At 36.4% G+C, this 12,986-nt stretch overlaps 3 protein-coding genes and 1 non-coding gene across 6 annotated transcripts; 1 reads left to right on the top strand and 3 right to left on the bottom strand.

The window, feature by feature from the left end:
• On the bottom strand, positions 1 to 3,801 carry STN8 (Protein kinase superfamily protein). 2 transcript variants are annotated; one of them, XM_059606822.2, is made up of 5 exons: positions 3,142 to 3,801; positions 2,376 to 2,549; positions 1,754 to 2,158; positions 1,084 to 1,457; positions 1 to 535 (listed from the first exon to the last, which is right to left on the bottom strand). In XM_059606822.2, the coding sequence occupies exons 1-4, from the start codon at positions 3,718 to 3,720 to the stop codon at positions 1,107 to 1,109; spliced, it is 1,509 nt and encodes a 502-aa protein (XP_059462805.2). In that variant the 5' UTR covers positions 3,721 to 3,801; the 3' UTR covers positions 1 to 535; positions 1,084 to 1,106. The 2 variants fall into 2 exon arrangements, with proteins under 2 accessions (XP_059462805.2, XP_059462806.2); XM_059606823.2 differs by having other exon boundaries at positions 1,091 to 1,457.
• Positions 3,802 to 4,083: 282 nt separating this feature from the next.
• LOC132191828 (serine/threonine-protein kinase AtPK2/AtPK19) lies at positions 4,084 to 7,996 on the bottom strand. Its single transcript, XM_059606939.2, has 7 exons — positions 7,820 to 7,996; positions 5,955 to 6,909; positions 5,634 to 5,716; positions 5,426 to 5,546; positions 5,102 to 5,275; positions 4,883 to 4,987; positions 4,084 to 4,620 (listed from the first exon to the last, which is right to left on the bottom strand). Exons 2-7 carry the CDS (start codon positions 6,630 to 6,632, stop codon positions 4,315 to 4,317), a joined length of 1,467 nt encoding a protein of 488 aa, XP_059462922.1. The 5' UTR covers positions 6,633 to 6,909; positions 7,820 to 7,996; the 3' UTR covers positions 4,084 to 4,314.
• Positions 7,997 to 11,542: 3,546 nt separating this feature from the next.
• On the bottom strand, positions 11,543 to 11,616 carry TRNAI-AAU (transfer RNA isoleucine (anticodon AAU)). The gene has a single exon. It is a non-coding gene; the product is annotated as a tRNA-Ile (tRNA).
• A 121-nt stretch (positions 11,617 to 11,737) lies between these two features.
• Positions 11,738 to 12,799, top strand: LOC132161942 (myelin transcription factor). Of its 2 annotated transcripts, none has more exons than XM_088511307.1 (3): positions 11,738 to 12,321; positions 12,413 to 12,481; positions 12,564 to 12,799. In XM_088511307.1, the coding sequence occupies exons 1-3, from the start codon at positions 11,892 to 11,894 to the stop codon at positions 12,581 to 12,583; spliced, it is 519 nt and encodes a 172-aa protein (XP_088367433.1). In that variant the 5' UTR covers positions 11,738 to 11,891; the 3' UTR covers positions 12,584 to 12,799. The 2 variants fall into 2 exon arrangements, with proteins under 2 accessions (XP_088367433.1, XP_059428149.2); XM_059572166.2 differs by having other exon boundaries at positions 11,738 to 12,326.
• Positions 12,800 to 12,986: the final 187 nt, after the last annotated feature.

Raw genomic sequence — 12,986 nt, 5'->3', positions numbered from 1 at the left:
TAGAAAACAATAGTAACAGTTCATGTTTTATAAAGAAAGAGAGGAAATATCATTAAACAATAGTAACAGTTCCTGTTCCACTACAACATATATACTACAGAATGTCCCAAGAAATATGAAAAGATGGTATCGGTATAAATCTTATTGTCGATTCTGATCAAATGATTTGGTCATGGCATGGGGACGCCTTCTGAATTCTCCTTCAGTCAGATGTATCCTTGGCACTGATGGTGCTAATGAAATCCGTAAAGAAAGTTTGATTTGCCAAATGAGAATTAACTTTGTAATCTTTGGGGGGGAAAAACTCTGAATTACTGTGACTAGTTGTAATTACACCAAAGGATTAAGTAAAATGTAAAAAGTACTTTTTGCAGGCAATGCATTGTTAAGTACCTCAGTCACCTTATGCAAAAATGGCAAGTTCATCAATTGGCCTGCAAGCTATTCATAAAGCATCTCCAATCCTTCTGCCACTGTCTTATCTCAAGCTGCAAAATATTTACGCAAAAATCTTCTAACAGCTCCCTGTCGTGAACTGAAACAAGAAAATTATGTTTGAATCAGCTTAAAGGTAAAGCAGGGGAAGTAAACATATAAATCATTTGAGTCATAAGATACTTTATGAAAACAAGATTGGCCTAGGAGGGGGGACACAACAAGATTCGCCTTGGTGGATTAATCAAACAACAATTTGGAACTCATTTTGCTGGTCATCATTTCTGTTTCTTACCACAGCTTGTGGACATAAAAACTCCCAAAAATCTACACATAGTGGCACAACTATATAAGTATTTTTTGCACAAAACTAATACATTATTATAAGAACAATGGATAGTAGAAATAACACCAGAAGACAAGTTGCTTAACAAATATAAATGACACTCTTATGGTTGGCATGACTGTTGAGCACACAAGTGTCCTACATGGTTAATATTCAACAGGATAAAGTCCTAGAAATCATAGATTTTTTGAGGTCCCCAATTTTTTTTTTGCAATCAAATAGGGGTTGATTCATTGTCATGTAAAATTTAAAGGTATTAAACCGGAAAGTTGCAGAAAATGAAATAGTATGAGAAGGCAAACCATTTACTCGCATCCCAAGTAGCTCACTTCCTTGTAAAGCTTAATTTTGAAAGAACAGCAGCTGCCTGGTCACCGCCCAACAGGAAATAGGGATGCGTCAGAGCAGCAGCAGCAGAGATACGCCCTCTTCTAAGAAAACCTCTCTCTGATATAAGCTTTGTGGCCAGGTCCCACCCTCTACCCGAGTCGAGATCAAGAATTGTTAAGTCAGGCCTAAACCGCGTATACTCCCTCCATTTATTCAAGTCATATCCAACTGTTTTTATTTCTAAATTGAAATTCTTTAAGCCTGCTGTAGATCTTAAGTTTGGTATTGCCATTTGCAAGAGTACAATCCCAGCAGAATACATATCAAACAGATCAGGACTGTTCAGCTGCAACAATATTTGCAAAAACCACTTAGCACTTCAAGGAACAAAATACCGTAACATGGTGGGCAAAAGAAAAACCATGCATTCACATGAGACGTATGCTCTCTAGTGTTAAAGCAAGCCAATAATGCCTTTTGACAAATCAGATTATGCTCTGAATCCCAATAAGTACAGATAAATCCAATGAATCAGATGATTATCATATGAAGTCAATAGCAGGTCCACTAGTCATTATAAATCCAATTTGACATGTTCCTTCACAGATACACATCAAAAAGAAAAGGCAGAAATTATGTAACCTGCCAGAGAACTGGAGAAAGAAGGGCAGCAATTGGCTCTGGAGGTGGACTTGGTGTTTCCTCTGGAAGTACGTATAGTTCGGGGGGACAATAATCAGGATCAAGCAGGCCACGGTTGGGCACATAGTTCTTGCCAATCCGAAGGTCTGTGGCTGCCCCAAAGTCTATGAGCTTGATCTTTCCCCTTTTTGTCACCACTAAGTTTGCAGGCTTTACATCACGATGAACAATGCCTGTGTCATGGATTTTCTTTAGTGAGGTAATTATTTGGCGCATTATTTGCTTGATGATCAAAGCATCCCGTTCAACAGAGTCCACTCCCTGCAAGACACGCCCAAACATGACAGACTCCAAATTTAAAGGGAAGTTCCGATTCTTCATGTAATCAGCAAGATCTTGATCTCCCTGTCACATGGATATCCCTATAATTAGTCTGCAGGACAGTACGCAAAGTATTGCATTAAGTAATCCTATAAAGGTCAAAATAAATAAACCAATAAGCCCCATTAAGGGCATAACTCAGGCATACTTATCCCCCATGCATACAATATCACAAACTCATACCATTCAGTGAGTCCTAATTGTCATGTAATGCATTTGTGTTTGATCTATAAAACTGCACCTCAAATTTCCATACAAGCCACTTTCCCCCCTTTGTGAATTGTGAATTTGTTTGGTCAGCAACAAAACTTCCAAGGAACTCAGCACATGTTTCAGGAGCTGCTCTAGACAGCCTGTAGTTAAACCACTCTTCAAAATCACCACATTCTTCAGCCCCTTGGATTCCAACCTTCACCTGCACAGTCCCATCAATAAAAAACTAAATTTATAAATGTACACATCAGGCAAGGATTAGAAAAATGGATATTGCAAGGGAAAGAATAATTTGAAGTTTAAAATTCCAGGACTTCTCTTTTTTAACAAATAAAGTCCCAAAGCAACCCAAGTTTACACTTTGAGATAATTGGCTCATTAATCAGAACTCAACTTTACAGAACCACATATGGTAAAATAAAATATTAATCTAAATAATTAACTTTACCTTTCTTATAATATGAATGGTGATTTAACATGATATAAGAGTTGAAGTCTTGTATAATTCACCTAAAAATTAAATTCATCATTTTCTATTAACTTAAGCTTTTTGAGATAACTCATGGTTTAAACAAATTTAACCAAAATGCAAAAAGCTCTATGCTTCTAATTGGTTACATCAGAAAATTGCAAATGACCTTTATTTTATGAAGCAAAACCTAAACAACAAGCCCACCTGAGGGAAACTGGAAATAACTCAAAGACATGAAACATATATACTTGAAAAGATACGAATCCAAATATATATCCAGAAAAAGGAAAAATATAAAACCATGAGCCATCACAGAGATTACCTTTTTCAGAATGACCTTCTCCTTGACCCTCTTATTTAACTCCAAATCATTTTTTCTTCCTCTCTTCTGTACCTTCGTTTCTGCAGCCACATTATTGGGAACAATGGCACCAGAATAAACAATACCAAAAGATCCTTCTCCCAGTTTTCTTCCTACCACAAAATCAGAAGTCTTCAAACTCCTCTTTCCAGTCAAACTATCGAAACCCAGTTGCAGAGGAGCCAGAAGGTATGTATCAATGGCACCTAGAAGAATACCAGGCCTTGCAGTCAAATAAATCCAAGTGAGCCCAGCAAATACCAGAAACCCCCACTTCTGCATCTCTGGTAGTTCCCCAGTAAATCTTTGAAACTGTAAAAACCCATATCGGAAAACAGGAAATTGATCCAGATGAAGGGTGCTTTCCAGCAGATCTTCTTGGACGTTCTCAAGGAATGCATTACACCTTGTTGGGTTACTTTTGCAACGTTTTGTGACGATACAGAGATTAGTTCGAGAAGCCAGCTTCAAAGAAGAGAAGCAGGCACTTCTAGGATTATGTCGAAGAGTACTTGGAGTAGGACAAAGCAGAGAAGCCATGGTTGTGCTCCGACAAGGAGCTTCCGTTGAGTTTCTTTAGGGATACAATAGTAGCGTCAGCAGAGGGTGGTGTTTGGCCACGTTGGTTTCGTAATGTTATCAGGAATGTACGTGAAGTGTGACTAAAATATATTTATTTATCTCTTAGAATTTTTTATTTTTTATTTAATCTCAAAGCAATAATAATTTAATCGAATTCCATATTTCTATAGAATAGAATTTTTTTTTTTTTTTTTTTAATGTGACTAAAAATATCTAATTAAAAGATTGTATCTAACTATTAAGTAATAAAATTGCTAACATAAAAAAATTTACTTGTCTATAATACATTATTAATTGTAATAAAACTGAATAAAAATCATGAGAAGAGAACCTTAAAGGAATATATAGATAAACAAGTCCAATAATGGCATAAATATATAATTCTTTGTCCAACAAGCAAACAATCAAATCATATGTTTATGTCTGCCTTAAAGTACAATTTTAAGGTTAACCAAAGGAAAATTAAAATATTTTTTTTAGCACAAACTACCGTAATTGCATGGTCACAAGATCCCGAAACCAAATTGGTAATAAAACACCATAACTTTGCATCTAGCGATACATGGAGCTGTCCTTCTGAAGAAAAGAGGCTGCAGGTCTCACATAACTAAAGCCCGTGAAGGGGTTTCCATTGGCATTTGGACTTGCAGCCGGCGAAACCACCACCGGCATGTCGGTCCAGCGCTTCTCAAAGTTGGCTACACAGTGCTTCCCGGCAACTTCAGGACGAAAACTTGGCTGGATTTGTCGGGCCTCCAGTTTTTTCCAGTTGATTGGCTTGAACCACTTGTGGCGCTTAATTTCCTCGCCCCCTGTAGGTCCACTACCCAGGCGCTTGCTTGCTTCTTTTGTTAGCAGCTACAAGAGGAAGAGGAGAAATATACATTTAGTTGCATTATTTTTAAGGGTTGAAACAATAGACTAGTTTCTCAACTCTCTATTCTATAGCAAGATACAAATTGGGTTTTATACAGGCAAATACTCCGAGAAAAGAAGAAAAAAGATGATGCTAATTAGGTAGACCAGGCTTGGAAGACTCAGAAAACCGGGAGAGTAATATCTCAATTAATAGAGAATGTGACAATTAGATAGAAAACACAGATGGAGTATGAAGATTTACCGCTTTCAACAGAGAATGTGCTTCACTTGACAAAAATGCTGGCAGCTTGATCTTTTCCTTCATTATCTTTTGCTGGATTTTTTCTCGGTTCCCAGTATACGGAGGCTGTACAAGCAGAAAACAGAGAGAAAAAATTTAACCGTTTGGTTCCACAAACTGCTGTCCTATCATGTTACAAAAAGACCAAAATCAACAAATAAACACAAGTACAAAACTAACCTTGCCAGTTAGCATCTCAAATAATAGAACTCCCACGCTCCACCAGTCTGCAGCCTTATCGTGGCCCTTTCCAAGAACAATTTCAGGCGACATGTATTCTAAAGTTCCGCACATAGAATTAGATCTCGTGCTTCCATCAAATTTCTTTGCGAGTCCAAAATCAGTCAACATTGCCTAATTGAGCAATGGGTAACTGTCAGCTAGACATTTCTTCATTGAGGGGTTGCAATCAGCAATGTTCACACACACAATGACACAAAAGCACAGATGCAAACACACGCACATAAACAATGAGAGAGAGAGAAAGAGGAGTAGTAGTAGTACATGGCCATCTTCATCGAGCAGGATATTTTCAGGTTTAAGATCCCTATGCATTATGCCATTTGCATGAAGGTGCGCAACTGCAGAAACAATCTCAGCTGCATAAATACGAGCGAGATCCTCCCTGTAAAATTAAAACAAAAAGATAGACTAATTAGCCCCAATACTTGCACACTCTTGAATAGACTAAAAACATTGAAATCAGGGGTACCTGAAAAGGCCATGGTGGTAGAGCTGAAAGAAAAGGTGACCTCCATTTACAAAATCCAGCACAAGATATAGTCTATATTTGGTCTGCATGGCAGAATAACTAGGGTCAGTAGTCTTATTATGAAGAATTTGACAAACTAAGCTGATTTAGATTCAGATACGTCACCCTAGCACATCTTTGAGTAAACATCAGTCATGCTAGAGAGAAACTTTTAAGATAATAATATATACTATTGGGATTCTCAGATAAAAAGCAACAGCAGCAAAAACTGAGGCGTATCAAACACTAAACTTCAAAAAATTTAAGACAGGTAGAAATTACTTGGAATGAGTATCTGAGTTGGACAATGAAGGAGTGATCCACGTTTGTCAAAATATCCCTCTCAGCTTTCATGTATTCAGCATGATTGTTCTCCATAATCTTGTCCTTACGCATAACCTTCATTGCATATATTTCTGAGCTACCCTTTTTCCTCACCTGATATACCTTTGCAAATGCGCCCTGCCCAACAACCTTCAAAATTTCAAAATCTTCAATGCCCACGCTCTCAACCTTCACAGAATTTTCGTCAATGTCGTTTAAGGGTTTCTCAATTTTGCCATCATTGGCAGGTTCCTGAAGTTCTTTAACGGTTTCTCCATGAACACACTCTACTAGTTCCTCCGAATCTTCTGACTCATGTATGGTGAGCTTGCTGAGCTTCAATGATTGACTTACACAAGAAGAGGGGCCAACCAGAGAATGTGATCGGGTGTAAATGACAACGGGGTCCTCATAAATTAGCTCATTGGCATCTTCAAGACCAACAGAGTCACAAGAATCACCATAATTCACTTCTATTGACGTCTGAACTGGAAGAGGACCAAACACGTCAGAGAAATCCAGCTCAACATGATCAGTAACTGCAGCATCTGTGGGGTTCACAGGAAAAAGTAACTGCGTTTGTAATGGTTTGCAAATGCCAGTCTTGGTCAAACCAGGTAATTGAGATGAAACCATGTTGCCAAGTTCGAAGGAGAGATCAGGACCGGCAGATGCTCAAATTAATAGCGATTACAGGTTGATCTCCCCAAGAGTCTTGAAGACCCGCACTGCAGAAGGACGCCTATCAATAGCCTTAATTAACAGGAAGTCTCCGAATGCAAAAGGAGTTCCCAAGAATTTAGGCAGCAAGCAAAACAGAATCCAGAAGAAGATGATGTTCTTGTTTCCCGATTTACAGGAAACCACGGATGTCTCAGTAATTCTTGAACTCATGAAGATCAAGTTGTCAAATCTGCACATCAAGGTCAAATACAAGCATAAACACGTAAGTAATGCAAATTTGAAAGGAAAACTCATAAATTATAATTTTTTTTTTTTTTTTTTTATGAGTTCATAAATTATAATAATGAAAGTGCAAGAATTTAAAAGATTTTGTGACGGAACGAAGCTTCTTTAATAGAAGTCCACCCTCAGAAAACCCAATAAATAAAGAAGAGCAACAGATACTAACCAAACAGAAAGAGATATCGGTGGGGGAAGCAAAGCTAAGGAATATGTGATGTATCGATTTTATGAGCAAATCGACATATTATACGTTATAATTAAAATTTTCAGGCTTTTTTCAATGTATTATTATACACTACCACATGATTCGCAAAAATAAATTCGAACCCAAAAACAGAAACACTGGATCATATGTGGGAAGAATTGTTGAACCAATACAGGAGCCCAAAAAAAAAAAGAAAAAAAAAAAAAGACTTTGATAAAATCACAAACAAAAACTAAAGAATCAAAACCAAAACTTAATAGTCTCCGCACATTTTCATTAATTGGGTTAAGGTAATCCCCAAAACCAAACCCTAATAAAGATTCTGGATATTGGCTCAATCAGCTATTAAGATTAGCGAGCGAATCTTACATAAGAAGCAATCAGGCTTTTGCATGCAAAAAAGTTTGGAACTTCGCAATACGGAAAATCAAACCCTAACAAATTTGGAAGCCGAGACTGGATAATGAATGAGACGCGAATCATACAACAAAGATCCAATTAAACCCAGAGCCCGACGCGCTCCAGGGTATAAATCAGATCTCTTCAAAGAAATCCATAACCATCGCGTTGATTACCCCCAGTTTACAATTGCGTCATATATAAATTAAAATTAACGTTGAGGTAGGAAGAACAAAATTGAAATTCAAAGTACCTGGAAAGTTGCGGAGGGAGAGGCCGAAGATGAACTGTAGAGCGTGTTTTTTGTGAGGCTTTTTTTAACAAATGCCTCGCGTCGCCGCCTATAACGAAGGACAATCCTTGAAAAGTTGGGAATTGATGCTCGCGTTTGACTCCTAACACGTGGCTTCGTTTGGGATGGTTGATCCGCCAGGCGATGCTGATGCGGGGTTTTGTCTTTAGAATATGCCTTTGGGATTTGGTAATGCGTGTTATTATTGGAATACAGCCGTGCACGCTATCTTCTCTCTCTCAACTCATTGGTAGCCCGCTTATTTAACTGATTTAATTACAATCTTGCGATTGAGTTTATCACATTAGATAAAGTTTCTTAATAAAAATTTGGGTGGAAGATTTTAAAATAATAATAATAATAATAATTTAGTCTACTAAATTTACATCTTCCACATATTCATTATTAAAAAATTAAAAAAAAAAATCTGAAAATAACATATTTTTACTCGACCAAATTAGAGGACGAACCACCTGCAAGATAAGAAAATGATCACCGAAGTAGCTTTCGCTAGGCTAGTGAGGACCAACAACAAACCTCTAATAATTAAGTTAGTAACCAACTTATAGAAATAAAGTAGAGCATTTCCAATGGAATAGCCAAATGTTACTTTTATCTAAAATGGTTCTTCAAATGTTTAAAAAACATTTACATTGAATTAGCCAAAAGAAAATATAAAATAGATATTTGATTGGAAGAGTTAAAAAAAAAGTTAAATGTAGCAGCACTTTTCAAGGGAACTATTTTATTTTTCATTATTTTTCTCAACTATTTTCTCTTTTTCCCAAATATTTTCCTACTTTTTTTTTGCATGTTCTCTTTTTCTCAAAACTTTTCTCATTTTTTCTCTCACATGTTCTCTTTTTACCAAAACTTTTATTACTTTTAATAATATTTTAATAGAATAGATAGAAATATAGCTAATCGGATGTAAAGACATTTAAAAATGACTTAGCTAAACTAAATAAAAGTGAATTTTGAGAAGCCATTTTACATAAAAATATGGTTATTCTATTGAGAATGCGCTAATAAAAAGAGATTTATGGAAAAAAATAACTTTTGTCTTAGATTTTATATAACTGTCATTTTGTGGGCTTGTGATTATGAAGGCTCTTAGGCTTTTTGAGCTTTCTAATGAGTAAGTGTTCATTGAGCACAAAGGATTGGGCCTTGAATATAGTGGCAAAGCAAGTGATCAGCATTCGCAGCGCTTTAAGCTTGGGCTTCGTCTCGTAGCTTTTGGTGGACACACCACATATGTAAGTGATAATATAATGTATATAAATAGTTAAAGCAACTACTTAATTTACCAATAATTGCTGTAACATCTTGAGGGTGGTTTTGTTTGTGCAAGTGAGGCCAAGTTTGCTTTCCGGAGAATCAGAAAGTTTTCTTCTTGAGGACGTCAGCCAGGTAGTTGCTTCTTTTTTCCTTTTTCTTTCTTGGAATTATTGTCTTTATTGGGATCATTTACTTGGTTTCCATCTTTCTCGTTGTAGCTTGACATAGATGAGTCGTGGCCCGCAGGTATAGTATATCGTTTTTCAGTATGTTGTGTATCTGTTTGTTACAAATAATAATCTTCATTTCAATGGCATGTACTTCCTTCTCTTATAATTTAGGGTTTAAAAACGGTGAGTTGGTAAATGGTAAGAATGCTTATGAAACATATTAAGTATTTAGAATATTTCCTAGAAACATTTAATTTTGAGATTTTAAGTTTATTAGGTAGGATACAAAGTTGTAACGCCAGGTAGCCAGAATATTGGGAAGGTGAGTCTATTTCTCAAACAATCTTCATTGCTCAGTTAATTCTCTATTATTGTACTATTATATTTCAACCTAGGGAACACAAATATTTTAAAAAGAATGAAGTGTGTGTATTTGAAACTTATCAAACTTAGATTTGGCTTAGACGCTGCTAGATATGCTCCATAAACTTAAAAATATGTTAACCTTTTAGTGCTTGTTATTTACCTTTTAAATAAAAATAAATTAATGTAATACCTAAACACAAATATATAATTCTTGATTAACTAATTAACACATCGCAATCATATTGTATCCTCATTTCCAAGAATGATCATACCATCATATCTTTAACATATCACACCCATGCCTTTTGTCAGTATTGGTACTCCTTAGTTCACAATATACCTCTCATTCAAAAAGTTATTCTCAATGAAATTCAAATTCAAGTTATGATGTGTGCATATACACGATCAAATTGATCAAGTTAGTCTCAACTCAATTTATTCAAATATTTAGATGCTGATAAAAATCTTAAATTCCACTTATTGATGTGTGCATATACATGATTCATAAATGTGGAATTAGGATCCTCTCCATTTCATTTGAATGTGATAATATCTAATTAAATATATTGGAGAAGTATTTTTGTCTCATCAAAAAGTGAAAAGATAAAAACATCTCTCCAATATAACTAATTGGATAATATCCAATTTAAATGAACTGAAGAGGATCTTGTTCCATAAATATGCACCGGTAAAGAGGCACACATGGAAGCACACATATTAACACCTTGCCATTTGCCAATGCTTCTTTACAATTGTACCCACTTATATGGCATGCATGTACTTATCTCTTAATTTTCTTACCAATTACTGGATGTAAGTATATTTTTTCTTGTTACTTGGTAACTTTCAATGACAATCTTGCCTTGTTTCTATGAGATGCTTGGGAAATCCATGAAGTGAACACCTACCCTGCCTCTTTGAGCAATCATTATTGTACTGGTTTAAAGACAGTCTCAGCTTAACAGGATTTAAGGCCTCACAAAATCCCTCCACTTTCTTAAATCAGGGTTTTTTGGGCACCCAAAATGTGGGAACTTCCATAGATGAGCTTGGAGAATATGCAGACTTTGAAATACCTGCTGGATCTGAATACAGTCGAAGCATAAGAAGATATGGTAATCAGAAATTCCCACGAAGGAACAGTGAAACTGAGGATGATTGGAAGCTTCCAATGGATTACCTTTGATTTGTAGGTTTTTTGCTGCCAACTCTCATGTACATAGACACATATAGATTCTTCTCACTGCTGTGTTTCCTCATTCCTCAACCGTCAATTCATTCATACAATGATAGTGTGAAGTGCTTTGGCATTCAAGTTTCCCAAGTTACCATGTTTTGTTGGATTCCTTTCATGAGCTAATATTGTGTCATATAATGACATTGTAATACACAAGACAATAGGGTCTTTTGGCTTGTTTATGGTGAGGTGATAGGTATTGATGTTCAACTCATAGCATCATGCTTTATGGAGAAATTTCAGTTCTGTTTTCTTTATAACTGTTTTATTGTTTTCGAATGAAGAACGGTAATAGTATTTTGTGTTGTTAGTGCTTTTTTGTTTTGAGAACACACACAAAAAATAAAAAATAAAAAATAAACAAAAATAACCTTAAGATAAGAACCCCACTTGGAAGTAACCCTTATGAAACCATCGAAACAAAACGTTAGTTCCGATTTTTTTCCATTTTAATTTTTAATATGATATTATATTCAGATCTGAGTTTATACCCAATTTAAATTTGAGATGTATGTTAACATTTTTGGATTAATTGATAACAAATGCCTATGAAAAGACAATTATGCCTCTCTTATTTAATTTTAGAAACCAATGGAGCAGCAACTAGCAAAACGCTTTTATTGAAAGCTGTGGCCCATGCAGGTCTCGAACCTGCGACCTTCGCGTTATTAGCACGACGCTCTAACCAACTGAGCTAATAGGCCAGTTGACTAACAGTGCTCTAATTAAGTATTTCACGTACGTTTAGAGAAGAAATGTTCTGTAATATAATATAATAAATTAAATAATATTTGACCTGCAGGCCACCCAGGGGCATTTCAGAACTCTAAAATGGTGGTCGGATAGTCGCTTTCCTCTCATCCGAAAATTGTAGCCGTTAGCGCGTCACACTTTCAAATTCAAAGCTCAATCCCTACCCTGATAGTGATCCTCTCTTTTATCTCACAACTCCCTCAGAAAACACACACAACCCTCACCAATGCAGACGGCTCGGTCTTCCCTCGCAGGAGATCAGAATCTCCGGCTAAAATCCGGCCGGAGGCCTCTCCAGCCGAAGAACTCTCCGGCGAACCCCGTTCCCGACTCCACGCCCATCACCAAGCCGAAGCAGGAACCGATCGAGATCTCAGTGGCCGTCGACGACCGCAACAAGGAGAACCGTTCAATCTACTCGACTCCTCCGGCGAAAATCGACTCGCTGGATGCGTCGCTCGCGGAGGAGCTTAGCGCCATCAGGAAGAAGCTCGATAGGCTGAGATCGGACCGAGAGAGAACAGAGAAGATGCTCAGAGAGAGAGACATGGTTTTAGAGCTGAAGATGAAAGAGCTGGAAGAGCGAGGAGAGATCCAGAAGAAGCTCGAGATCGAGGTCGATAGGTTGTACAGATTGAATGAACTCAAATCTCACAGTATGGTAAAGCACTGATTAAGCATCATACTCCATATTTGATTTAATTTTTCTTTTTTGTAACATATTAACCTTTGAGTTATTTGGATCAGCGAGTTTCTCCGATCCGATCTCTCAGAGAGAAAGAACAAGTAAAGAAGATCAACGAAGGACAATCACCGGTAATTATTTTCCGCATCCAATAATTTAAATTTTTTACTTGTCTAAATGAGATTGATGATAATAATTGAATATATTCTTCAGGAACTGAAATTTGTTGGTGAAAGCGTAACGCAGAGTCCAGGTTCAGCTTCTTCAGGAATTGTAGTAGAGAAATGATAAAATTCCCTCTTCCACATTTGTATTTGAATTTTTTTCGGTTCTGTTTTAGTCTTGTTTTTTCTTTCACTTGGTTCATGATTTCCTCCATTGTAGATTTGGAAAATTTTTGAGAAAGAAAATAATATAATACCTCGTTATGTATCTGTTTGGAGTTGAAATTTGAGAGCATCAGGCACTCTTCTTGCCTGAATTTTCAACCCTGCTTTTCTGAAAAGAGTGGTGGTTCACTGCTTCACCAAGACTTTTGCATATAACAATGATGATTATACATTTTTTTTCAAACAAAAAACACGTCAAACGGCTACGTTGGAGATTTTGAATTCGAGATTGTTTGACTAAACTTTT

Source organism: Corylus avellana, chromosome 10 (genome assembly GCF_965113065.1).
Source record: "Corylus avellana chromosome 10, dhCorAvel1.hap1.2, whole genome shotgun sequence".
Classification (NCBI taxonomy): domain Eukaryota; kingdom Viridiplantae; phylum Streptophyta; class Magnoliopsida; order Fagales; family Betulaceae; genus Corylus; species Corylus avellana.
Note: the sequence above shows the minus strand (reverse complement) of the source record. Positions and strands in the feature narration are given on the sequence as shown.

What these genes read in the sequence shown, in the direction of transcription:
- STN8 (XM_059606822.2), bottom strand. Translation starts at nt 3,720, where the DNA reads ATGGCTTCTCTGCTTTGTCCTACTCCAAGTACTCTTCGACATAATCCT. An exon ending in AGAAGGTCATTCTGAAAAAG is followed by an intron (nt 2,550 to 3,141) that starts GTAATCTCTGTG and finishes GGGACTGTGCAG; the next exon opens with GTGAAGGTTGGAATCCAAGG. An exon ending in GGCTTGTATGGAAATTTGAG is followed by an intron (nt 2,159 to 2,375) that starts GTGCAGTTTTAT and finishes TCCATGTGACAG; the next exon opens with GGAGATCAAGATCTTGCTGA.
- LOC132191828 (XM_059606939.2), bottom strand. Translation starts at nt 6,632, where the DNA reads ATGGTTTCATCTCAATTACCTGGTTTGACCAAGACTGGCATTTGCAAA. An exon ending in AACTCAGATACTCATTCCAA is followed by an intron (nt 5,717 to 5,954) that starts GTAATTTCTACC and finishes TCTGCCATGCAG; the next exon opens with ACCAAATATAGACTATATCT. An exon ending in CACATTCTCTGTTGAAAGCG is followed by an intron (nt 4,621 to 4,882) that starts GTAAATCTTCAT and finishes TTCCTCTTGTAG; the next exon opens with CTGCTAACAAAAGAAGCAAG.
- LOC132161942 (XM_059572166.2), top strand. Translation starts at nt 11,892, where the DNA reads ATGCAGACGGCTCGGTCTTCCCTCGCAGGAGATCAGAATCTCCGGCTA. An exon ending in AACTCAAATCTCACAGTATG is followed by an intron (nt 12,327 to 12,412) that starts GTAAAGCACTGA and finishes TATTTGGATCAG; the next exon opens with CGAGTTTCTCCGATCCGATC. An exon ending in TCAACGAAGGACAATCACCG is followed by an intron (nt 12,482 to 12,563) that starts GTAATTATTTTC and finishes TATATTCTTCAG; the next exon opens with GAACTGAAATTTGTTGGTGA.